The sequence below is a fragment of the Nothobranchius furzeri genome, chromosome 7 (assembly GCF_043380555.1).
Source record: "Nothobranchius furzeri strain GRZ-AD chromosome 7, NfurGRZ-RIMD1, whole genome shotgun sequence".
Classification (NCBI taxonomy): Eukaryota; Metazoa; Chordata; class Actinopteri; order Cyprinodontiformes; family Nothobranchiidae; genus Nothobranchius; species Nothobranchius furzeri.
The window spans coordinates 59,760,930-59,787,657 of record NC_091747.1 but is presented as its reverse complement, the minus strand read 5'-3'; the positions used below and the strand labels follow the sequence as shown (position 1 = coordinate 59,787,657).

General features: G+C 42.7%; 1 protein-coding gene across 6 annotated transcripts in view; it reads right to left on the bottom strand.

Moving 5' to 3' along the window:
• The window catches only part of LOC107383076 (A-type potassium channel modulatory protein DPP6), a 371,266-nt gene that overhangs the window by 174,876 nt on the left and 169,662 nt on the right, over positions 1-26,728 (bottom strand). Inside the window, exon 1 of one of the 6 annotated variants that reach the window (XM_015955499.3) lies at positions 591-836. The exons of the other annotated variants lie outside the window; for them this stretch is intronic. Within the exon in view, the coding sequence (XP_015810985.3) occupies positions 591-650 (60 nt within the window). The 5' untranslated portion in view covers positions 651-836. Of the gene's footprint in view, positions 1-590; positions 837-26,728 lie in introns of those variants that run through there. 6 annotated transcript variants of the gene reach the window in all.

Genomic DNA, 26,728 nt, shown 5'->3' with positions numbered 1-26,728 from the left:
CTTTTAGAGGAAAAACGACTCTTCGTGGCTCAGACGTGTAGCGTCTGCGCTGCGGAGAGCTCGGTAACCTTGACACAACGCAGCCCCGCAGACCGCGCGTTCTTTTATTTCTGGATCATGAAATGAAATCACACAAAGAGCTAATTTCCTGTTTAATGAGGTTATGGTGCTTCAGTGGAGGCTTCAACAGAAGCTCCATAGTGACCGATGAGGAATAAAGCAGGAGAACCACGACGCAGAGCGCACAGACGCACCAGCATTAATCAGAAAACTCGAGCTGAAGGTCCTCTGATTTAAATATGGTCCAAATCGTCACTTTTATTGGGATAATGAAAGTAATTTGGCTGATTTAAGAATGAGCGCACAATCTCAAAAAGTCAACGAATAGTCCATGGCGTGTCATTAATCACAATGATTAGAGCCAAGGTGAACGGAGCACTTCCGAGGGAGCGTAAATGCCAATTAAAGGAGCGCAGTTCAGCGCACAGATGTTTGAGTCGGTCATGCTGGTGCAAATACCACACAGCAGCCGATGCAGGGCGGAACAGGTTAAGGTAGAGGAGCAGAAGAGGTGAGGAGCTCATGGGTACCTGGTCTGGCTGCTGCTGAGCCGCTTTCGACGGCGCGGTGCCTTCATTCGCCGTGGTCATGACGGTTCACAGGAGCCGGCAGAAACTGTTGTTTCCCCGGCAGCAGAAGGAAAAGAAGAAAAATGCAAATACCGGAGAAGGAAAAGCTGGATAAGAAGATGGTGGTGGATTCACGCCGCCCGCAGCCCAGAGAAAAGGTGGGAGAGAACAAGTGGAAGGAGAGCGTCTCAAAAAGGACGAGAAAAAATAAACACAAGAAAAGATTCAGTCAGAAGAGAAAAGGGAGGAGGAGACAACGGAGGAGGCGGAGGGAGGCAAGGAGAAGCCGCGCATCTCTTCATGCGGGACTCTGCGTGAGCCTTTCAATATTCCTCACGCGCGCGTGCTCCCCAGCCTCCGCGCAGCCCGCGCGTAACACGGGCAGCTTGCAAATCAGCAAATGAGACAAATCGAAGAAATTAAAACTCAAAAACTACTAAAGCCAAATTCTAATTCATTTCTGCAGAAATGTTGCAGAAGGCAGGATTTCTGCTAACCTGAACATCTGCAGCAGACGCGCCTGACGCTCACCCGCTTGTAAAAAGTTACAGATGTTGAGTTATCCTGTAGGTTTGGCCCCGAGTTTTAAAATAACTTCAGGTAAAGCGTCTGTATTTGATCTAGCACCTTCTAGGGTTCTACAACCCCCCCAAGGCACTTTACAAACAGTCACCCACATACACTCCCTAGCTGGTGGTGATGAGCTACATTGTAGCCACAGCTGCCCTGGGGTGCACTGACAGAGGCGAGGCTGCTGAACGCTGGTGCCCCTGGCCCCTTCGACCACCCGCCCCAGGCGGGTTAGGTATCCTTCCCAAGCACACAACAGCAACAGACGAGACTCGAACCTGCAACCCTCCAGTTATGGGAAAGACACTTAATTCATCTGCCACCCTTCACCAATAAATGCCTGGATTATCACTGGTGCATCAAATTAGCTCAACGTCAGTAAAATAGACCATGCTAGTTGCTAATCTGTATTAGATATGGCGGCCATCTTTAATCCAGTCGAGGCCCGTTGCCGATGCCAGTCTAGTGGCGATTTTCTGAGTTTTATCAAAATCCACTCATGGAACATTTTGGCAAAAACAATGTCTCACCGTTTTAGTGGAGGTCGGTCATTTTCAGCAAGTCTGAAACTTGGAAAATTTCATTCAGAGTCTGGAGGGGGAAAGCATTACATCTTAACTTCTTGCGTTGTGAACGTTTCACGATAAGAACTGAGCGTCTTTTTCATTGCTTGTTCAGTTAATTACATCTGCGAGAGGTGTCGTACGATCCCCACTAAACAAGGGGAGGAAATGACTTACTTTGATTCGTTCTGAGATGTACTTAGAGTTAATTAATACCCAAGTCTCCAGTTTGACTCTGTATATTTCAGGTTTGCAACTGATTGTGCGAGGCTGTTAATTAAAGTCAGGTGGCAACTGGGTGAAGTCAATTACCTCAGAGTCCCAAATGATTATCGGCTTTGTTGTTTCGTGTGACCAGCGGGGCCAAAAGCAGAAAAAAAATAAGGCCTGTTCTTAAAGAAAAAAAAATCCTTGTCTCAGAGGAAATAAGCAACTTTCAGATACCCTTGGATGAGACATCACCGAGTTGCATTTAGTAAAAATGTGGTTTATAATCTACTTCGATCTCCTGCAGTGTTTTCCCCTTGCATGAGCAACGTTCAAACCTCCCCAGAGAAGTGGTTCTAGCTGTGCCGTGTTAAGAAATCAAAAACCGAAAAGTTATTTTTCTTCTCATGTTGGGTTTGGCTCCTAATTAGAACAGATGCTACAACTTTAGCTGGAACAACTCGGGGGTTTTACTCTAAAGAAGAAATGTTCTCCATGTTTTAGAGGTTTCCCTGCTTCAGCACCCCCTGATCCAAATGATTAAAATATCTCCTTATCTGGCCGTTAAATCCTAAAGAAGTATTTTAGTTACCCTTTCATTTAATCAGCTAGGGACAAGAAACAAACGTGATAGTCTTACCCTGCTGTGATGTAATGTAGGTAATACAGTCCTGCCTCAAACGGAGGACTTCAAGTATCTCGGGGTCTTGTTCACGAGTGAGGGAATGATGGAGCGTGAGATCGATAGGCGGATTGGTGCTGTGTCTGCAGTGATGCGGGCGTTGTACCGGTCTGTTGTAGAGAAGAGAGAGCTGAGCCAGAAGGCAAAGCTCTCAGTTTACCGGTCGATCTACGTTCCTACCCTCACCTATGGTCATGAGCTTTGGGTAGTGACCGAAAGAACAAGATCACGGATACAAGCAGCTGAAATTAGTTTCCTCCGCAGGGTGTCTGGGCTCTCCCTTAGAGATGGAATGAAAAGCTCGGCCATCCGGGAGGGGCTCGGAGTAGATCCGCTGCTCCTCTACATCGAGTGGAGCCAGTTGCAGTGGCTCAGGCATCTGGTCAGGATGCTTCCTGGACGCATCTCTGGTGAGGTTTTCTGGACACATAGGAAACCCAAAGGAAGACCCAGGACACGTTGGAGGGACTATGTCTCTCAGCTGGCCAGTGAATACCTTGGGACTCCCCCGGAGGAGCTGGCTCAAGTGGCTGGGGAGAGGCAAGTCTGAGCCTCCCTCTGCTTAGGCTGCTGATCCCCATCACCCAACACTGGATGTTGTTTTAGCTCTGTTTTTCAACAAGATGAGTTGCTTCCAACTGTAAACATGGAAATAAGGAGAGGTGCTTACAGTGCAATACACTTTTCCGCCTCTAGATGGTGCCCTCTAAGAAAAACTCTGCTGTAAAAACAGGAGAACGTGTGGAACATGCAGGACAGTGGGCTATGAGGACCTGGGTCATGTTTATGCTGAATTCTGAAAACCGAATCTGATTTGTTGGTGAAACATTTCAGTTTGGCTGAGGAACTTTGATCACTGGAATATATAAAAATGGTAACTGGCCTGTATTTGATGTAGCGCCTTCTAGAGTCCTGGAACCCCCCAAGGCGCTTTACAACACAATCAGTCATTCACCCATTCACACACTGGTGGGGATGAGCTACGATGTAGCCACAGCTGCCCTGGGACGCACAGACAGAGACGAGGCTGCCGAGCACCGGCGCCACCGGTCCCTCCGACCACCACCAGCAGGCAACGCGGGTTAAGTGTCTTGCCCAAAGACACAATGTCAGCGACAGACTGAGCGGGGCTCGAACCTGCAACCTTCCAATCACGGGGCGAGCACTTAACTCCTGTGCCACCGTCGCCCACAATAGGATTCCTTAAGCTGTGCTAGCAGAACCATCATGGACCCTTGGGCTTGATAAATCTGTAATAACAGCAGGAGGGAAACATTATGATGCATTAAGAATGAAAGCCACCATCCACTCGTGGCTCCAGAACCACCGACCTCGACACCATCTCACTATTAGGACTATGATGTATGGATCCAAAACTGCTTCCCAACAGCCAATCAATCAGCTGTAAAAGTATCGCCGGCCACTTTCGGCCGGCGCTCGTCAGCTCCATTGGAATGCTCTCTGTGGTCAGTCTGCGGTAGCCGAAAGGACAACCGCCACCTCTCAGCGGCTGGATTTACAAAGCGAGAACACAAACTTCAAACGTCCCTGAGGTTGACAAATGGACAGGCTGTGGCAGTGATGAATGCTGCGAGGGCGGCTCTGTTTAAATACACATCTCGGTACAGTCAGGCATTAACTGAGTGACGGTGGCGGGCTGCCCAAACGAGCTCAGGTCTACCTCATCATTCCCTCACCGTCATCAACCTGCCGCCAACCTCTTGAACGCAAAACACTTTCAACAAATTAGAGCTTCAACGTAATCTGTACTCGTCACAATCATGAAGCGATAAACATTGATACACGAGCGTGGGAGTGACGACAGAGCTGGAAACAAACTGTGATTAAAGGATGAACGTTCCATTATTATAATGATTGACGTTGCTGAAGCGCCGTCACCAATTAACCCTTCAACATCCAAGTCTCGTGTGTGTGTGTGTGTGTGTGTGTGTGTGTGTGTTTAAGCTGCTTCAAAGCAGCCAAAAGATTTCCATACTGACTCGCCAGATCTCTGGCACTCATTACGTGATGTGAATAATTCCACATCCTTCGTGGGCGAGAGGATCAAAAGAAAATGGATAAAAAGGAAAAAAGGAGGGAAGTGAAAGGTCTGCAAAACATCCAAAATATGTAAAAACAAAAGTCTAATAAAAAAAAAGGTTTGTTTACAGTTCAGCGCTTTAGTTTTTTTATGAATGGAGGTAGGTTTAGGTCGCAGATTCCAATTTAAATGTAAAAAAACAACAACAACAAAAATTATGAACTTCCTATTTACCTTCCTGTAACCTATGCTTGTCAGTGACAGAGACTTGGCTTTAATTTTAAATGTTTAAAATGCATTCATTCATTTTCTTTTGATGCTTTTGCCGTGGTCTCTAGTGCGAATGTAAACCTTGTGAGTTGTTCTTTGTAGGACACAGCTCTGGCGTTCCTGTTTCAGGAAGTAGAAGCTAGCCAGAAGAGAGGGAGGCAGAAAATGGCAGGATTTAGAGTTTGACTCGTTAAAGGTGTGGATCTCTCATTGACTCATTATATTTGCAGTGGTCACTAGTAGGAATGAAGTCTTGTAAGTCATGCTTGGGGTGGGAGGGGTGGGGTGGGTCGGGGTAGCAGTGTACCATTTCCAGGAACTAGAAGTGAGCTAGATCACAGCTGAGCTTCAGACGGCAGGTTTTGGAGTCTTATTTCCTGATATTTGGACGTCTTGCCTTGGATTGGACAACAGCAACTCGACTCTACCACGTTCTGCCATGCTGTAGAGTTGCTAATGCTAACAGTTAGCTTCTACTAGCCGAGTGCTCTGCTCTCTCCTGGAAGCTAAATTAACAACAGCCTTCTCCGGTCGAGAGCCAAGATGAGAGGGTCCATGAAGGCTAATATTCAACGTGATGTAGAATTGACTGGCTTTTTCTAATCCTTCTTTATAACGGGTCACGATCAGCCTGCATGTGAAACTTAGCGTCACCAATCACATTTCAAAAAGAACAGGGAAATAAGAGTTTCTCAGTGAACTTACTCTTGAATTGATTACATTTTTAATGATTTACTTTAAAAAAGAAGCATCATCTATTATTTTTCACTTCCACACATCCATCTATAGTTATTTCCTTTGTTTACGAGGTTCTACCAATCCCAACAAGCTAGATGGAATAAAAAATGCACACGAATCAAAGGCTCGAGTCTCAGGAGGTTCAAACCTGCACGTTTCCTTTTTTATTCATCCAACATTTAGAAAATTTGATCCCTATTCAGTTATGCGTTTATGCGCGCACCCATCCACATCCAAGAAATGTGTCCCATTACAGCCATTTGAGGATAAAATAGAAGCTAAAAAAAAGTATTTCTCCTGCTAAAGACAGCTCCAGTCTCCCTGAACAGATTCTGTCACTGCGTATGCTTGAAGCCATCCATCAGCTTTATTTTATCCCCGTTTCAATCCCGTCAATGCGGCTATTCCCCAGCGTGTTAAATATAGGAGACGTTTAATGGGAAAACTATTCAGCTCTACGCCCCATCATGACTCGTTTTACCCAAACATGACGAGGAAGTATCGGATCCTCAGCGTTCTGACTTTTAATCCTGTGTGAGACACATCAGAACAGGCGTTTCCTCAAAAAAATCCCCCCAGACAGGTGTTCCAGAACACAAGTCTTAAAATCTCACACAGAGACTCCGCATCCCAGCAGGTGGTGCATCACAGAGCTGCACGCCTCAGTTTCCCCCTCATATTTGTTTGGCACATGACAGCATGCATAAAAATATTGGTGGTAAGCAATTTCTTTTCCACCCGCCCCCTTCGTGCACCATCTCCAAACACTGTGTGGCACCATCACCACCGGGCTGCAATTCCTCGAATCATCCAGCACTTTGTGGCAGGCATGACTCACGATCCTTCACATCAATCAGCTGTAAAATACCAACAAAGACAAACTCCACAGCTAAATTAGGATGAGTTGCACATCTGAGGTGAAAAAGTTTCAAGCCCTTTCCTCATCAGCACGCTCTGTGTGAGCAGCACGTTCTCTCTGGAGAAAACAAGACCCTGAAGAGTCAAAAGCCAACCAGCGTTTCCACCGGAGTAATCCAGACTTTTTTTTTCTTATTTTGAGGGGGAAAAGAATAAGACACGAAGACTCAGACAGTCCCCCAACAAAGGCTTGGACAGGTCAATCAAAATGCAAAATTAGGGTTAGTGTTGTAAAATTAAAACTGTTTCTCACAACTACTAAACGGACAATGTATACAGGCTCATCGCAGACTACAGAAAGCCCTTCAATCCCAGTTCGCCCACTTTAATCCTGGATCTAATTCTGATCTAGAGGTGAGACTTTGAACGTAGATGCACAAGTCAGTTGAGAGCTTTTTCTTTCTTCTCCACAATATCTTTACTCCTTGCTCCATCCTAAAGCAGGGGTGGTTCTAGGGTGGGTCCAGAGTGGGCCAGCACCCACTTTTGATAGAAAGCTTGGAGCCCCCTGCAGAGGGCGGAGCCTCAGCATTAAAAAGTACCTTTTTCGTGATAATTTAGCCTGATGCATGAATGAGAAAAACTATTTAAAAGTAGGGATGCACCGATCAGGTATTTTGCCGCCGATCACCGATACCAATATCAAAGAATGCTGATCACCGATACTGATCACGTGGATTGGCCAGAAATTTTCTACAACATTATAATGAGTACTACAAACTACATAATCTGGGAATAAAGGAAATGCAACCTAATCTAAAATGGTCTGTTTAGGGTTGTCACGGTTTGAAAATTTAACCTCACGGTTATTGTGACCAAAATTACCACGGTTTTCGGTATTATTGCGGTATTTTTTTAAAATGTGCTAAATTTTCACACAATTAAATAAACCCTGTATGTCAGGAAATATTGTCCTCAGTTTGTGTCTAAATTTTGCCTAAAATGTGTTATTTTGTAATTATGTTGTTTATTTGTTTACATTTTTTCCCTTTAGTCTTTAAAATACCAATATGTGCCCATAACTTCTTATTTTATGTCTGTTTGATGTCAAGAAAGTTTTGGTTGTAAACAACAAAGCGCGCATGTGCCGCCGGCAGAACACCGGCAACTTCAGCAGATGATACGGTGGCTGGTAAGGGTCACCGCAGCCACAGTAAACCCTCCGAGATAATACAGTTTTTTTAAAAACAAGACGGTTATTATTATTGTCAGCTTTTTTTTTTTTACCGGGGTTTACCGCTACACTGGTTACCGTGACAACCCTACCTGATCGGTCTGCTTTGATCTATTTTGAAAACTCAGATCAAAACCGATAGGGGCGCTATCGGCCGATTGGGATCAAATGCCGATCCATCGGTGCATCCCTATTTAAAAGCTACAGTAACCATACTTATTCTGTTAGTGTTTCCTTACAAATGTGCCTCTAACAGTGCAGCTGGCCCCATCTTGCCCCCTTTGTGTCTCATAAGCCTCTCCTGCTATATAAGACACAAGACACTTAAAGTCCTCTAAAATACAATATTCTCCTAAATACGTCCTCTCCTGAGTCATTAACTGTCTACATATGGAATCTCCTCACTCAGCATTTTCCTGAAAACAAGCATTTGTTTGGGCTTAACGTGCATTTGGGGGTTTGGTTGTTTTATTTTTATGTCATTGAGCGTACACTCCTGATCCAGAGGGACTCCATGGTGTTCCCAGAACCAGCTGAGTGATCCATATCCTGAGTCTACTCCTAGAGAGAAAAGTGAGAAGCACGTCCATGAAAGGCCTCCTTACAGGACGCACAAACTGCCTCACATGGCTTGTTTTATGTGTAAAAGCTACTCTTTTCCTGTCGAGGCCACCGCTCAGTGAGACCAATGGAACCAAGCAGCACTGATTCAATCTGCTGACCCCCAAACCAGAAACTCTATTCTGTCCTTAAAAGTCATGGGCAGAATAAATGATGGAAGGAAGGAAGCTTTGGAGAACTCCAAATATGACTAGAAATGAGTCTAACCAGCAACGAATGTCCTGCGAGGGTTAAAAGAGAGATCCAGGCAACACACTGCTTTGGATGTTTGCACAAAAAATACAAGAAAATAATAAAAAAGTACTTTAAAAATAGATTTGTGAATTAATAATGAAAATACTTAGAGATAGGGTGAGAAGCCCGGTCATCCGGGAAGGGCTGAGAGTAGACCCGCTGCTCCTCCACATCGAGAGGAGCCAGTAGAGGTGGCTCGGGCACCTGATTAGGACGCCTCCTGGACCCCCCGTCCCCCGGCGACGTTTTTCGTGCACGTCCAACTGGGAGAAAACCTAAAGGTAGACCCAGGACAGGTGGAGGGACTATGTCTCTCAGCTGGCCAGGGAACACCTTGGGATTCCTCCGGAGGAGCTGGCCCAAGTGGCTGGGGAGAGGGAGGTCTGGGCCGCTCTGCTTAGGCTGCGGTCCCCGGGACCCGACCCCGGATAAGCAGATGATACTGAATGGATGGATGTATAAATCACCATTAATAAAGACTTAATAACCACCTTAAATGTTTAGTACATAATTAATTCCTAAAGAAAACATAACATAAGTTATGGCACAGGAGTTAAGTGCTCGCCCCGTAATCGGAAGGTTGCAGGTTCGAGCCCCGCTCAGTCTGTCGCTGTCGTTGTGTCCTTGGGCAAGACACTTAACCCACGTTGCCTGCTGGTGGTGGTCGGAGGGACCGGTGGCGCCAGTGCTCGGCAGCCTCACCTCTGTCAGTGCGCCCCAGGGCAGCTGTGGCTACATCGTAGCTCATCCCCACCAGTGTGTGAATGTGTGTGTGAATGGGTGAATGACTGATTGTGTTGTAAAGCGCCTTGGGGGGTTCCAGGACTCTAGAAGGCGCTGTATCAAAATACAGGCCATAAGCATGTACCAAGAACATAAGAACATGTTCCTGTGAGCTACATGAAATACGCTTCTTTGTTCTGCTGGTGCCTCTGACCCTCATCCATGCAGCATCAGCAGGATCTTAAATGATCAAAACTCTTGTTTTAATCAGGTTTGGATCCAAAGTTGATTTTAAAACAGCCCATTTTTTCCCCTCATCAGTTTTTCTTCTTTGACCTCTCCTTCAATACAATTTCAAGTAAAAGGTCTCATTATTCTTCAGATTTTGTAATTCCTTTCAAAGGTAGAGATATCAAAACCCTGAAGAATAATAAAACCTCACTTGTTTGTTTCCATGTCAATTTAATTTGATCAACTCCCGACAAACTGATGAGCTACATTCTCAGAGATCTGCTGGCTTTCTGCTCCATAAGATAAAAAATCTGCCTCATCCATTAATATTTTGCTAGCTTCAGCCTTTTTGTTGTTTTTCCCCTCAAAGTAGCTATGAGCACCACTCCAGTTCGCTCGAGGTCAGCCTGAAACTTGTTTTTCTTCATCACTTCTCAAAGAATTTGTTTCACAGAGTTTGTATTATTTTTTGTCGATTGGAAACTGAAACACTTCTTAACATCCATGTAACACCAGGAGCTGGTTTTGAGGGCTGATAGCGATTTTTGACTATTGTAAGACTCAAGTTTGGTCAATTCCAATTTATCTCAAAGAGTGATTACAATTAGGAGTACAGCAAAGTGTCGGTCAGCCAATTTATTGAGTTGATATTTACCGTTTTTTTTTTCATACATTGGCATCAGTTGATATTTGTTCTTGGTAACTTTATTTAGATGTTTGACTTTAACGCTGAGCAGAGCAAAAATATTTTATACAATTGAACACTTTATAAAACAATTAGTTAAATTCAGAATTCAATACAGATTCAGCTCCAGAATTTTGTGCATCAGCTGATTATATTTGTGACATTTTAGCATGAAAATGAGGTAGAAAATGTCAGGAGATCGGCCGTCGGCTAACTGTGGCTCCTACATATTGGCATCGGTATCACTAATATAAAACTCAATATCGATCAACCTCTAATTACAATCAGTATTAGTTTTGGGCATCTCTAGATTTGATTGGTCATCTTTCAGGTGATCAGTTTTGATTTGCTTGTCAGTCAAATCTTTACCTCATGTTAAAATCTGGAAATCTCCTAAACTTTGAGGAAACTTTACTTTTTTGTTTATTTTCTTTAAGGAGCCAATCTAAATGACTAATTAGAGCAACTGTAATAAAAACATATAGATTTAATGTTTATCTTTTCTCTCATTTAAGTGCAGATTTGCACAGTTGAAGGCCACCACCAGCTGATCTTGTTTTACTGTTTATGAGAGCCTTTAACGTCCTGCTCACATCAACATCCTGCTTATACCACTAAATGCTAATACTAATAGAAATTCCACCAGAAACACCACGGACATCATAATGCTTTTAAAGAGCTCTATTGTCATGACAACAACAGCTGCTTTGCACAACAACAAAGGATTTTCTCAGGATCACTCCGAAGTCTGTGTTTCTGTTCTTTGCATTTCATAATATGCTTCAAAACTGATGTGACGGTGAATAGATTCCTTAAATAATCTCCAAACCCATCTGGAGAGAGAGAAAAACACATTTTAGTGACGAAGAGAAAGCCTTAGAGTGCAGCTCAAACCCATTTGGGTTATTCTGACACAACTTAATCAAAGAAACTGTGATTAATGACACTATCTCACATGCTCTTTGAGAAGGCGACAAGTGGCTGATGCAGAAGCGCCTCTTCAAAACCACCACTTCCTGCATCACGTCGAATAATAACACGCTTCCACCAGAACACCTGCTCTCACATTTACACCCCCCCCCCCCCCCACACACACACACAGGCATTATAAAAGGCAAACTTCTGACTAACATGCTTCAGCACTAGAGAGGAGAACAGCTCCCCGACACTGATCCGGGCGCCATTAAAAGCCAGACTGCGCTGAAATAGATTTCAGCACCACAAAATGGACAGCTCCAGCTGAGTATTTCACCTCTGCATCCACGACTCCTTTCACCGGGGAAGTGGGAACCTGGAGAGAAAAATACCAGCAAAATGGTCCACTTCCACTCTTGCAGAAGATGGTGAGAGCAGAAGTCACAAGGAAATGGCGCTGAATGGGCCTCAAATGTCATCAGGCTCCTATCATTATTAGGACTGGATGTGGCTGGGAAGGATTTGTTCTTCTATGGCGGCTTTTATGTAATAACACTGTTATTTGCAATTGCAGCATTGAAGAACTGCACTGCATTTGACAGTTTTTCTAAGGTGGAGAGGGTAACAGTGTAAAGAATTGTGTAACTGTTCTCGCACGTAAAAAAACATTTATTTCAGACTATTTTTTAGATCTCTGCTTCAAAAGTCAGTTACCACTATTAACGGCACTGTTTTACTGTTTCTCCTTTAAAATATGCTGCGTTGTGTTTTTGTATGAATGGTTATCTTACCTGTCCTAGATAGCATTCTGACAGGATTAATAAGCTAACAGCTAGTCTGAATGCTGCCTCTTAAAACAGCCAGTTTCCCTAAATTTGACAACAGCTCACCCAAAATTTATTTTACACACCTTTACATCATTAGATGCAGAAATGGGCGAAGGTGGCAGTCTGTTGCAATCATTGTGTCCTTGGGCAAGGCGCTTTGCCTCCTTTGATTGGTGGCACCTACGACAGCCTCAACTCTGTCAATGAGCCCCAGAGCAGCTGTCGCTAGATAAAACTCATTGATAACAGTGTGTGCGTGTATGTGTGCTTGTGTGTGTGAATAGGTAAATGATTGCTGTGCTGTAAAGCCCTTTTGGGGGTTGTAAAACACTAGAAAGTGTGTACACAATAACATTTGCAAAAAAATCAATTTCGAACCTGTGTAGCCTAACCCACACAAAGCTAGTTCTGTTCTTGAAGCGGTCATGATTCACACACGGAGGGGGGTGACGTCAGCCGGGAGGTCAGGTGTTGTGAGAAATTGTGTTCCCCTGAAATATTCTGTCCCCCCCATGTCGGGAGATCGCACTTCTGGCTATTTTCACATTTGTGATCAACCTTTACGGGAAAATTATGTAATGTAATAATGTTATGCTTGTGTGTTTTTTTAATCTATAATTCCTCCTAAAATAGTAAAAAGATAGGTAACACTTTATAATAAGTGCACACTATTAAGCATTACTGATGATTAACTAATTATAAACTTATTATAAAGTGTTACCCAATGTATTTTGAAAAACTTTCACTTTCATAAATAGGTTGTAAGGTATATATACTCTCCATTTTAGATGAGCTCACTCAAAATACTTTACTAAGAAGAAGTAAATGGTTTAAAGTAGTTTATTAATGTATTTATAATAACTGATAGATTATCTTTTGAAAAAGAAGTGGGTGGGTGGGGAGTTGCACCTTTGGAAGCCGTTAAGTGACAATTGTAAATGTATTGTAAGACATCTGTTAACATTTAGTAGCTGACTGATGTAGTCGTGAGATTCAGAGTTTAGAAAACATCTAGTAAGACTCTAGTATGTGTAGTAAATGTTTAGTTTATAGTATTATATAGGGACTGTTAACTGTTTACTTACCCTTTACCAGTGGGGTTGTATGCTGTGTTACATCATGAAAGGACTGGTTTGTAAACGATGGAGAGCAGAGTTTATAAATGATTAATCAATGACTAATAGATCATGAAACATCATGAATAAAACGTGTGACACGGTAGCTTCTTCATCATGAATAAAGCCTTTGTAGTGGTGATTGTAAGCTGTTAAGTAATTATGATCATGTTTTTGTAGATGCTTTACAAATTATTAAATTACAATTAACCAATGCTTTATAGATGATTAACTAATGCTTAATAGTGTGCACTTACTATAAAGTGTTACCAAAAGATACAGTAAAAGCATTGTTGTTCACTCTTTTGCAGCAAGCTTATTTATCATTGTTGAAAGTTATGTAAAAAGATGTAATCTCACTCAGTTTAACTACCTTTTATTTTATGTAGTTAAGTCCTCATGATGGACAATAAGTTTGATTAATTTTGAAATATTTACTCTTGACTGCCTAAGGGAAACAGAATATTTCAGGGGAACATAATTTCCCACAACACCCGTTTCATGTGGTGCATGGTGCCCTCGATGTTAACTGGATGGAGCTTGTATGTCCCTAAGCAGCTACTATATTTTAAGATGGTGGATGACCGCTGTAGCGTCCAGCAGTGGTCAGTTTTAGGCACAGCCTGACCTTCCACCATGTATTCAACATCTGGTCAGAGAGGAGGCACAACACTACACATGTTCCCTTTAAACAAGTTTGCCTTACACAAACTCACACAAGCTGGGATTCAGACTCCACCAAGTCTAAATCATAACATTAGCTTCCTTTCCTCGAGGTCTCAGCTGCAGAAGACAGAAGATCCAGCTCTAATCAGTGCTAATGTCAAGAATGATTTAAATAAATCAATATGAACTCCTTCTATGACTTATAATCTAATCATTAAATAATCATTTGTTTATGACTACTCATGATAATTATAGTATTATGAAATGAAATGCTTCATTAATTGTGCTCATTGAGTGGATGTTGTTGATCCACTAGACAGCAATGTGTTCCCCATGTTTTGACGACAAGGTCCACACACCTGCACATCCACCATAGCAAGTACGGCTAAGTACAAGTCCCGTACACATAGCTAAAACCTGCTACCCAGATCAGGACTTCCATATTAACGGAGGCGTGTTTCGGAGAGTTACTTGGTAACATCTTCCTTTCTGTCAGCCTGGCTGTGAAAATCATAACAAATAAACTTTAAAACTAAAGCCAGACAGAGATTCTTCAGTGCTGGAGAGTTCTGGAGAATAGCTCAGATTGGCCACCTGCCGCAAGACTCCATAAACATCCAAGATTTTTATACGTTGTGAAACCTTTTGCGCGCCTGCGTCGTGAAACCTTTTGCGCGCCTGCGTCGTGAAACCTTTTGCGCGCCTGCGTCGTGAAACCTTTTGCGCGCCTGCGTCGTGAAACCTTTTGCGCGCCTGCGTCGTGAAACCTTTTGCGCGCCTGCGTCGTGAAACCTTTTGCGCGCCTGCGTCGTGAAACCTTTTGCGCGCCTGCGTCGTGAAACCTTTTGCGCGCCTGCGTCGTGAAACCTTTTGCGCGCCTGCGTTGTGAAACCTTTTGCGCGCCTGCGTCGTGAAACCTTTTGCGCGCCTGCGTCGTGAAACCTTTTGCGCGCCTGCGTCGTGAAACCTTTTGCGCGCCTGCGTCGTGAAACCTTTTGCGCGCCTGCATCGTGAAACCTTTTGTGCGCCTGTGTCGTGAAACCTTTTGCGCGCCTGCATCGTGAAACCTTTTGTGCGCCTGTGTCGTGAAACCTTTTGCGCGCCTGCATCGTGAAACCTTTTGCGCACCTGCGTCGTGAAACCTTTTGCGCGCCTGCGTCATGAAACCTTTTGCGCGCCTGCGTCATGAAACCTTTTGCGCGCCTGCGTCGTGAAACCTTTTGCGCGCCTGCATCGTGAAACCTTTTGCGCGCCTGCGTCGTGAAACCTTTTGTGCGCCTGTGTCGTGAAACCTTTTGCGCGCCTGCGTCATGAAACCTTTTGTGCGCCTGTGTCGTGAAACCTTTTGTGCACCTGCAAAGCTGAAGAAAAACACTTCCTGCAGAACAACGCTGAATTATTCACTCCTTAAGAGTTATCTCTGAGACGCAAGCTGATTCCATCCTGTGATTCCCGGTGACATCTCTTGAGACCGGAGAAAGTCGGTGCTTACGGTCAATCTACTGGACCTGGGTGCCCTGAGGTCATCCGACCTCTTCTGACCTCCGTATCCGGACGAGGGTCATCCAAAGGGTGAGAGTAGAACACAGAGAGATTGCGTCTGAATGTGCTTTGATAACAATCAACCTCATAGTTCATTGCAAACCAAATTCTTTTTCATCCAGAGACGCCGCTCTCTGAGACTGGGAAGTTCTGACCAACACCTCATTTACACATAGCCTTCATCACCTTTAGACCCGTCCATTCACAGGAAATGCTTAGTTCAGTTGTCATGTTTTTCTTGTTAAAAAAAATCATTTTTATTATAAACCCGACTCTTTCATGAATCAAAACGAAGTGTGTATAATTGCCTAATAAAGCAAAGAATCTTAGAATCTTCCGATTAAGCCCTATGATTTTCTGATATTTACAATAAAGATCAAGCAAGGTAATAGTGTATATTTATTCAGAATATCAAATAAATTACACACATTTGCCACCACTACACCATGGCGCCTCGACCACAAATTATGTATTTAAAAATGTATAATTTCAAGTTGAGAGGAATATTTAGAATTGATGTTGGTGAGAAATATTAGTGAAAACGACAAGTTTGTGAAGTGGAAACACAGAATTTGATAGTAAACAGGCAAAAGTATCACACACTGGGCCTTTATAGAAAAACTTTGTATTTTGAATTTTGTCAATAATCACATGCAAACCATTAAAACCCAAACAATAACCATTTGAGGAGAAATAAATAGTACCTTCTGATTGTTTTGCTATTGTACACCACTTATGTGGCGCTTTCACGCCGGCTTTCCACAGGAGCCGTCAGCAGCACGTTACTGCAGCAGCACGTCACAGCTGCTGATGGGAACCGCTGTGGTCAACAGAAACTTTTCCACCGGAGCCATCAGCAGCCGTCAGCAGCGCGAGCCGGACGCGTCTCAGGAGCAGCATGTCGCGGCCTTTACGCACCGGTTCTATTTTCTACGCGCGACGCCTCTGAAACGGGCCAAGTTCGACATTTTTGGGGAAGGAAAGACAGGAAATCGGACGCGGAAATGGAGAGAAGCTCCCGAGATTTTCAGAATAAAGAACGCGCTGCCTTCCGGTTGCTTTACTTTTAAAAAAGGTTACTAACTGTGCGTCCCCGTGAGAAGTTATCACCTAGCTAGCGGTCTCCTTTGTTTTTCAGGTCCGTATTGGCGATTATAAAACGGACAGAACATAAAACACAAACCATTTTGTAGTTTTCTCCTGCTTGTTGTTGTGTTTACTGACGAAGTCACTCGTGTGACTTCGTGCTCTGTCGGTGACAGCTGCTCCCCTGCTGCTTCGCGTCTCGTGGGAAGGGCCAAGCAGCAGCTTACGCGAGCAAGACATGCTGCTGCAGTAACGTGCTGCTGACGGCTCCCGTGGAAACCCGGGGTTAGACCCATCCAATCACAGTAAATGCTTAGTTCAGTTGTCATGTTTTTCTTGTAAAAAAAAAATCATTTTTATTATAAACCCGACTCTTTCATGAATCAAAACGAAGTGTGTATAATTGCTTAATAAAGCAAAGAATCTTAGAATCTTCCGATTAAGCCCTATGATTTTCTGATATTTACAATAAAGATCAAGCAAGGTAATAGTGTATATTTATTCAGAATATCAAATAAATTACACACATTTGCCACCACTACACCATGGCGCCTCGACCACAAATTATGTATTTAAAAATGTATAATTTCAAGTTGAGAGGAATATTTAGAATTGATGTTGGTGAGAAATATTAGTGAAAAGGACAAGTTTGTGAAGTGGAAACACAGAATTTGATAGTAAACAGGCAAAAGTATCACACACTGGGCCTTTATAGAAAAACTTTGTATTTTGAATTTTGTCAATAATCACATGCAAACCATTAAAACCCAAACAATAACCATTTGAGGAGAAATAAATAGTACCTTTTGATTGTTTTGCTATTGTACACCACTTATGTGGCGCTTTCAAATTAAAACCAAACACATATGTGCAACGTGGTGCTCAATATTCACCAAAGAAGTTGACGACATATTAATAGGCTCATAATAGAAGCAGAAATCTTCCAAGTGAAATACAACCACTTATTATCAGCAGTGCTCCTAGCTAAACCGCTAATTTGTGTTTGTCAATTATTTGTCTTTAAATAACTCCATATTGGAGCCCCTGTTTAAAAGTAGCAAAATACTCGGATAGTAAAGCAAAACAAATCTAAACAGCCGCTACTGCAGCAAATTTTACGTTCTAAATGGCCACAAAGCTTACTGCTCTCTGCAGCGAAACTCTAAAATACGACCCACATAAGTGTTCCTGGAGCAGCGGCGACAAATGTTTCTACTTCAGTACAAAAAAAACCATCTTTAAATCGCAGAGGTGGTCAGTGGAGCAAAACACACATCTCAGAAACAGGAAATCAGAGTTAATACTAGGGCTGGGCGATATGACGATTTTAGACCATTTTACGATCTACACATCTGACGGTCTGTCATTTTTGAGAGACCTTTTTATCACGATTCACAGCTCTGCTGTTGAAATTCTGCCTCTGAATGAAAATGAACTTACCTCAGGCGAATAACACACCTTTGTTTGACCCTTAACCAATCAGAGTGAGTCATAGTAATATATTAGTGCCCCGCTTGTTTTCACCTGTGTGTGGACAAACATGGCTTTGGCCGCGGCTGAGTGACAACGAAGTTTTCGTTCTGAAGAGGAACGCAGGGTTTCCTTAGCGCGCGGCGCTAACAACTTAGCGACGTGACATGTCTCGGAGAAAGTGTAAAAACACGTTGGACGCTTCTTCTGAAGCAGGAAAATAACACCTCTTCTTAAGCAGAGCACGACGCCGCCTCGGCTCGTCCACCCTCTGCCGAGCGAGCCGGACTGAGCTCGGTCAGGTCACACTGGGTCGTTGGAGCTGCCCCGTGACTGCCTGATGGAAAACCAGCGGGTCTCATCAGACTCGTAGTTTCTTGTTTTTGCTGTATTTTACCGCTCCCTCCTGCAGTCTTCCCCTATTACAATTTAAAATGATTCTGTAAATCCGTGTATCAATAGAAACAATCTCTGCCTCTGCCAGCTGCAGTAAATGTAGTCTCCAAATAATAAGAGGTGCATTCATCTGTGTATCTCCTTTGATCCGCATTAGTGATATTCTCAGCACCAGAACAATGAAGCAAAGAAAGATTCCTGAGTTTGTTAGTAATTTTATTTATTAGGTGCATCTAACCTGTTCTATTTTTCTCTGAAATGAGATCAAATCAGTGCTTCTATGGGTTGTCTCCAATCTGCACTGGAAAATTTTACTTTATTTAGAGACTTGTTGCAGAAAATATTCAGAATGCGCAGTTTTTTGCTACCACAAGCGATCTCTAGTCCAGCCGCATGTCAGAGCCGTATTTGAGCTTAACTATCCACTACATGAGCAACTGGGAGCTACATAGTATTTTGAACAAGTTAATGTTTGCACAATACGTTTGCAATTGACATGTTTGCACTTTAAATATGTTTACGATTTTAATTTATGTTAAGTTACTTGAAAAACGAGAAAAACTGATTTTTGTAATTGTTTCTCTCAGGGCTTTTATCATCTCTGGTGTGAGTTTAAAATATAAGTGTGTTAGCACTGTGCCGATTATCCCTAATATGAATAAATGTTTATTTATTCAATGTTTCTCTTCTTTAATACGCAATTGAAGTTATGCTATTCATGGATAAAAAATCGTGATAAAATCGAAATCGTGATAAAATATTGGAAAAATTGTGATATTCTATTTTTGCCATATCGCCCAGCCCTAGTCAATACCTTTTTTATTTCCTCAATTTAGAGAAAATGTTTATGAAAATTGAGTTCACATTTTCACAATGTTTACCTCCACTAAAGCTCTGCTTTCTACAAGGGCGGCTTGTAGGAGGCCTCTTCATTTTAAACAGGATGTAATAAAAGCTTGAACAAATGACCCGTGCTATATATCCTCTAGGGAGGACTACGTACACCCTCATAATCTGCAGTGAAGACTTGCTATTAATCATAGCTTGATTTTCAGGCCCGTAGATCTTTAGAGTTGGAAACCACTTGGAACAGATTTTCCTCACACAACTTCTTTGTTCAGGAACGAGTATAATTACACAGAGTCTGCATACTAATGCAAACACAGGCTCAGAAAAGCTGCAGCCGGTCTCGTCTTCATATGAAACTTTTCCAGCATTCTGGCGGCTCGCCCCATTAAAGCAATAAACAGTCAGTCAACAGACTGTGTGGTTCAGCAATTTTAATCTTCTGGCTGAGCGAGAAATAGGACTTTGACTCCAAATGCTGTAAACAACTATTTTCCCCCTCTCACAAGAGCATTAAGAGAACTGGAGTTTTACTGGAAGTGATTCATGGGCATTGTAGTTTAAAGGTAGTTGTGTTTGAAATGCAGCAAAAATGATTTTCCTTTTAGATTTAAGTCAACGTCTGCTGCCAAAAGGCCTTTTTTGTTTAGTGTCAGCAAAAGCACTTTGATAAAACCCTTTAGTGTGGATGCTTTGGAGTCCTCTGACTCTAAAAGACGCTTTACTTGTACAGATCATAACTCCCAGGAATCTACAACTGATCAGTCTGGTAGGGCTGTAGCGAAGCCTCGATGACGTCGGCGGCTCGATTCTAAAAGTTTGGAGTTAAATGTTGGCGTCAACTTTGCAAATATCTGAAATAACTGGAGGAATTTTCATGAAACTCTCAAAGGCAGCAGTTTCTCAGGAGGCAGAGCGGGTTGTCCAGTAATCAGAGGGTTGCCGGTTTGAGCCCGGCTCCCAGCAGAGAATGTTATTGTTGGGTTCTTGGGCAAGACCACTAGTGGTGGTCAGAGGGACCGGTGGCGCCTCTCGTTAGCCTCGCCTCCGCCGGTGTGCCCCAGGGCAGCTCATCACCACCAGTGTATGAATGGGTGAATGACTGAATGTGTTGTGAAGTACCTTGGGGGGCTGTAGAACCATAGAAGGTGCATTTACCATTTGCCAAAAGTAATAAGATCCAACCTGACTTAGGAGGGATAAGGTTTGTTTCTCGAAGGTGATTTAATCACTGTAAAAAAAATGGTTAGAAGAACTTCTTCTAATTAACCTGAGCAAAGATGGCCGCCATCATGATTAGTTAATTGAAAAATTGCTTCACCTCAGTCAGTTAAAAAGATATAGAGATAAAAGTCTTTGCTGCAGTAGCTGAGTTAAGTGACAGGAGAGCCTGAGATTTTTTTTTTTTTGTTCAGTATTTCCAGGATATCACCAAAAGGGCTAAACCTCCACCATTTCTCAACAGGAGATGTTTACAGTAGTTTGGTCCTTTAATGCTAGCAAGTTTAGATAGGTCGATAAAAAAAGAAAATCATATGCCAATCATCAAGCAATGCTTGTTGTATTGGGAGGTAATTTGTTGTATCTAAACCGCGCCGGCAGAGCTGGAGCAACTGCCTGGGCTGCTCACCCGGTCTCTAAACCATGATGAATCACAAGTCAGGAGAACATTTGTCACAGCGGGCCGCACGTCCTTTCATCACACCAGGTCTTTCTTTTTCCTCCCAACCCTCACTCCGTCTCACTCTCCCACTCGCCTCTCGTTCCCTCAACCTCCACGGTACTTTCATTCCTCAGAGAAAAGCTTTGTTGTGGATTTATCTCTGCCCCAGCCTCTGTGCTGTATTAGCTATGCCCTTGGCTTTCGGATGGACCAGTGGTGCTGAGGTAGAGCTGGGGCTTGGTGGGGTGCTCTTTAACCCAGCCAAATGGGGAATGGACGGTCATGGAGGGAAATCTTTACTGGTAGGAAACTGGTGATACTGGAGAAGTGAGATTTTATGAACATGTGTTATACTTTACCTATATTTGATCCCCACAATGTGGAGAGGACAATTTAATATAAACAGGTGCTGATCATAAAATTACAATATTATGACAAAGTTGGTTTATTTCAGTAATTCCTTTAAAAAAGTGAAACATGAAGTATATTCGTTTCATTTTCTACACACAGACTGATCTATTTAAAACAATGTTTATTTCTTTTATTTTGATGATTATAACTTATAACTGACAAAAATACCAAATTCAGTATCTCATAAAATTAGATTATGAAAAGGTCCGGCATTGAAGACGCCTGGTGCCACACCCCAATCAGATAATTAACTCAAAACACCTGCAAAAGCCTTTAAAGGTGACCATTAACACCTTGCACAAGGAGGGCAAGACACAAGAGGCAAAGGGAAGAACAACATGAGGTAGACGCAAGTGTACAAACAGTAAGGACAACCGCACCCTGGAGAGGATTGTGAAACCAAACCCATTCAGAAATGTGGAGGAGATTCACAAAGAGTGGAGTGCAGCTAGAGTCAGTGCTTCAAGAACCACCACACACAGACGTGTGCAAAACATGGTTTCAGCTGCATGTCACATTCCTTGTCAGGCCTCTTTTGAACAAGGGACAGCGTCAGAAGCGTCTCGCCTGGGCTAAAGGCAAAAAGGACGGGACTGCTGCCGAACGGTCCCAAGTTATGTTTTCAGATGAAAGTAAATTTTCCTTTTCCTATGGAAATTAACATTCCAGAGTCTGGAGGAAGAGAGGAGAGGCACAACATCCATGTTGCTTGACGTCCAGTGTCAAGTTTCCACAGGCAATGATGGTTTGGGGTGCAAAGTCATCTGCTGGTGTTTTTCCATTGTGTTTCCTGAGGTCGAAGGTCAACGCAGTCGCCGACCAGCAAGTTTTAGAACACTTCATGCTTCCTGCTGCTGACCAACTTTATGGAGATGCAGATTTCCTTTCCCAACAGGACTCCAACAGGAGGAACATGGACATGGTGCTAGGCACAATCTCACACAAAATGTACAGTCTTGTGCCGTTTGCTGTCCTCGATGTCAACGTTTCTTCGTTACCAATGCATCAAATTCTAGCTCAATACCTGCACTGGTAACGTTGTAGTCATTATGGGCGAGCTAAGGCTGACTAGCTGTGGCAGCCATCTTGAACTGCCAGTATCTGCAGTCTGTGCCCGCTTGTCCTTCCGTTGCAAACATACATCTGGTAAATCTTTTCTGAAAGCTTCATTATTGCTCATGATACATTTAAAAAAAACTTGTTTTTGTTCATTGTACTAGTAGTATTTTAGAAATATTTGAAAAACATGTTTTGTAGGCATTCAGTTTAATTTCTGCATGCACACATTTTGAGCTTCTATCAAAAGATAAATCAATTTCTTCATGTTTTATTTTTGTGATTTCCAGGGGAGTTTCCAGATGAGCGAGGGAGTGTGCTGTCTGCTCTTAGTGGGGGCTTAATGGTGAGAGAAGCTAAATTCCCAGTGCACTTGATGTAGAGCTAAAATGTTGCCATGACGATTTACATTTGATGGCTGCAACAGACTCAGACGAAGCATTTCACACAGAAACCAAAGTAAATCAATCAGGATAATCCAAACATCACCAAGAAATGCAGGATGCGTCGTCTCATTCCACCTTAAAAACACTGCGGCATAGCTTCAGGCTGAAGGAGAGATGTTATAAACGCGTTCATGTCTGCATTCCGAGAAGTCAAAGCAGATTAAAACCTTTAGATATCAAAGTCAGCGGCTTTGCTCCAAGCTTCACTAAAATGAAACAAATCAGCCAAGATCACGAGCTTCCGAAGAAGTAATTACTGAAGTCGTGTTATTCCACATTCCAACTTAAACCCACAGAGTAACCCTCTGTGTGAGGACGAGGCAAGGGTGAAATATTAAATATCTCAAATATGAAAGGTGAAGCTGCTGGCGGGGGGGGGGGGGGGGGGGGGGGGGTGCTCTCTTGAATCAGGCAATAAAATAAGTCATTAAAACGTCTCTCCTCCTCAGATAAGCAACGGGATGAGGGGGCAGATTTCACACAAAGACAAACCAAGCAACCTCGACAGCTGAGGTTTGGGAGCTAAATCGCCCCACTTTATCAAACTTTTCTGATTTAATATCGAATTCTCCCACGTATCAGTAATGACTCGGATTTTAATAACGAGGACTTTGCCCAATAAAGAGCAGATGACGAGGACTTTATGAGTACAGACATTTTCTGAACGAGGATTTTTAATCGGAACAATCAGCACCAAGGGTTATCAGCGACCTCCAACTAAATACTGGAAAAGATGAATGCACACAGAGGGAGATAAGGAAAACCTATTTTATATTTGGTAAAAAAAAACTAATAATAAAACACTTAAAGTATTTGTTTACATTGTTCTAATAAAACCTACTTATTTAACACTTATAAATGAGGAAAAAGTGAAAGATATTACACATCTGAACAAATTACTCGGCTTTTTCTACAATGTTTGGTAAAATTCATTAAGAATTTAAAAGCAAATGAATACTTTTGTTTTTTTTTTCTTGACTTTTATTATTAATCTTGGTCAATACTGTAACAACAATGATATTAATATCACTATATTAATAATGTAAAGTATTAAAGATTAAAGTTTTAATCAGTCTGTCACAAGCTGGGCAGGAGGAAGTTTAGGACCCAAAATGCAGAGAACCAGATGAACCAGGCAGGAGGTAAATGATGAAAATAAATCCTTTATTTAGGAGTAATCCAAAGGCAGGGAGCCAAAAACCAAAATCAAAAATCCAAACATCTAAACTGAGTCATAAAAACACTAGACGACTAGAGACACTGGAAACACTGGAAACACTGGAAACACTAGAGGCTAGGAACAGGAACGAGAACGAGAATGACAAGAACAATGGACCGACAAAAACATTGAGACACAGACAGGGTTATATACACTGGGGAGGGTGAGAGGGAGATGAACTGCAGGTATGTGGGGAGAGAGAGACCAGGTGAACTGAGTTACTAATCAGGGAGGAAACTAACATGACCTACAAATAAAGCCTAAAGACAAGAAGAGCAGGAACATAACTAATAATCAAAGAAGGGGAGAAAATCCACAAACACCAATGGGAAAAACACACTAGAGAGACTAATAACATGAACAGCTGTAGCTAAAGGAAAATGACCTAAGAGAAAAACCTAAAGACCAGAAGGGCAGCAAACATAACTGATATTCTACGGGGGAAGCTGAAACTAGAGGAAAGCACTACAGAAAGAAAAACTACAGGGGCGTGACTAAAGGGGGCCATGGGAGCACCGGAACTGGGAGGGGGATCCCTGAGGAGGGAAACCTAGAGGGCTGAAGATCTGGGGGCAAATGGGGAACACCAGGAGACACAAGAGGAAGACGTAGACAAGGACACATGAGGGCGTTAGGAGACACAAAAGGAGAGTCTAGAGAGGGATGGAGAACATAAGGAGAAACATGAGGGGCGACGCAGACTCAGACCATGACACAATCAACACTTTTTTATTGTCTTGGTTATTTTTTGTCAGTTACATTTAAGGCATGTTTTGATAAACTGTAGAAACTAAACTGTGCTTTAACTAATGGTTGACCAGGTGGTTAACTCATTCACTGCCAACTTTTTCCTGATCGGTAAAGATCTTCGTTCTCAGCGTTTCTCACCATTTTTACTGTTTTTTTAAGAGTCACAGAACGTTGCGCGCTGGGATGATGTTGACGCCAAAACAACCAAAACAAAGCGGAGACTCACCTCTTACATCAGGAAGAATCCGCGTGTTTCGAGGGTTATCCGTTCTTTCATAATCCGTTGTTGAATTGTGATCGGCAGATGCTTTTCCGGTTCGCGCCTCACTTTTTTACAGCAGCGACCCAAAATGATCTCGTAACACATGGATGTTCTGCTTCCTGATCACGTGACGTGTGACGTATGCGGATGAAGATCGGCTTTAGAGCTGGGATGCTTGTTCTCACGGTGCGGGGGCTCGTCCGACGCCCACACAGAAAAAACATGCAAATGACGACTTTAGTCATCAATGGCAGTGAATGAGTTAATAATGATAATAAGTTTAGGTTGTTTAGAAATTTAATGTGTGGAGCTATGAGTGGTCCAACAGTTCAGTCTGTCTTAAACTGTTGTGCCATTCATCTAAATGAATCCCTGCTCCGTTTTCCTGCTTGGTGCAGCTCATCCCTGCAGGTGCAAACACAAAAACATCACCAGGGTGCAGGACAACAAAACAACTGTAGCTGGAATGGTTGAAGAAGGAGTTCTCGGTTCCTGACGAACTCCACACCAGTTTGTTTATATTGTGATCATGAACTTGACTTGACACATCCATGGGATAAAACTACAAATCCTGGACTAATTGGTGCAGAAGAACCAAACTACAGGAGGTGTGAAAACACCCAGAGTATCTTATCATATCAGACTCCAGAATGGTTCGATTCTAGTGCAAATGTGATCCAGCTTTGATTCAACTGCATTTGTTATGAGGCTGTTGAAGACAGAATCAGAACTTGGAAAATATAAAAAATAAAAGGAAAGGTCAGAACGGTGGAGGCTGTAACAGCTTCATTTGGACCTTTGCCGCCCCAACAAGCTTGCTGATAAGCTATTTAAATGGTTGAATGGATAAAAATGTTGGTAATCTGCTTCCATCTGATTTAACGACAGCAAGCAACAATTAATTTGAATCATTCTGTTTACCCGCGGTGGGTGTCCGGCTCGTTGACAGGGAAGCGTGGTACAGTTCACACATGACTTGTCTGGCAGGTCTGCGCTCTCACAGTGGTTAGAAAAAAGAGAAGAACTGGATGGCCGTAAATCAGAAACTAATATCTGACACAAAAGTGACAAGTTCAGCTGCATTTGGATGGTTCTGTCTGGCGTGTGGTGGAAAAGACATTCTGAAAATGCCAACGCGCAGCATGCGTCAGCGAGAGAGTTGTACATCAGGAGGGATACGGTGCACCCAGACTGTCAAATCAAAGGGAAATCAAAACACAGCACGGTCCACTGGTCAAAGTGTCAATGAGGAGCAGTGAGACAGTGCAGCTTCCTGCTGAGCAAAAATACAAGCTGATGAAGTGAAGAAGCTGGCGTCTGGGAGGACAGACAGGTAACAACGTGAATGCTAATAAAATGCTTCTTTTTACTTTTACTGTATTTAATACCACATGATCAGAAAAAATGCTTTATTGCTGCATTTGAGAAATTAACATTAAACCATTTTTCTAAACGTTAACTGGAAAAAAGGTATACATATATATTTTATATGAATAATAAATGGAATGAAAGGACTTATTTTTAAAGATGTAAAGATATGACATACAGAACTACGTGTCCTCATTTATGGTGTGTTACATCCCAGTGCGCTGGACTCAAGAGTCCCCTCTTAAACATCCCTATTGGGGAGTCAAGTGAAATTATAGAAGACAGGAACTGATCTCAGGTACTCAAAATGTATGAAGCAATGAGAAAAAAATGCATTAAAAAAGCAACAGAAGGAAAACTTATACATCTCCGCCAACTAATCTCAAAAGCAACCTTGGAACTTG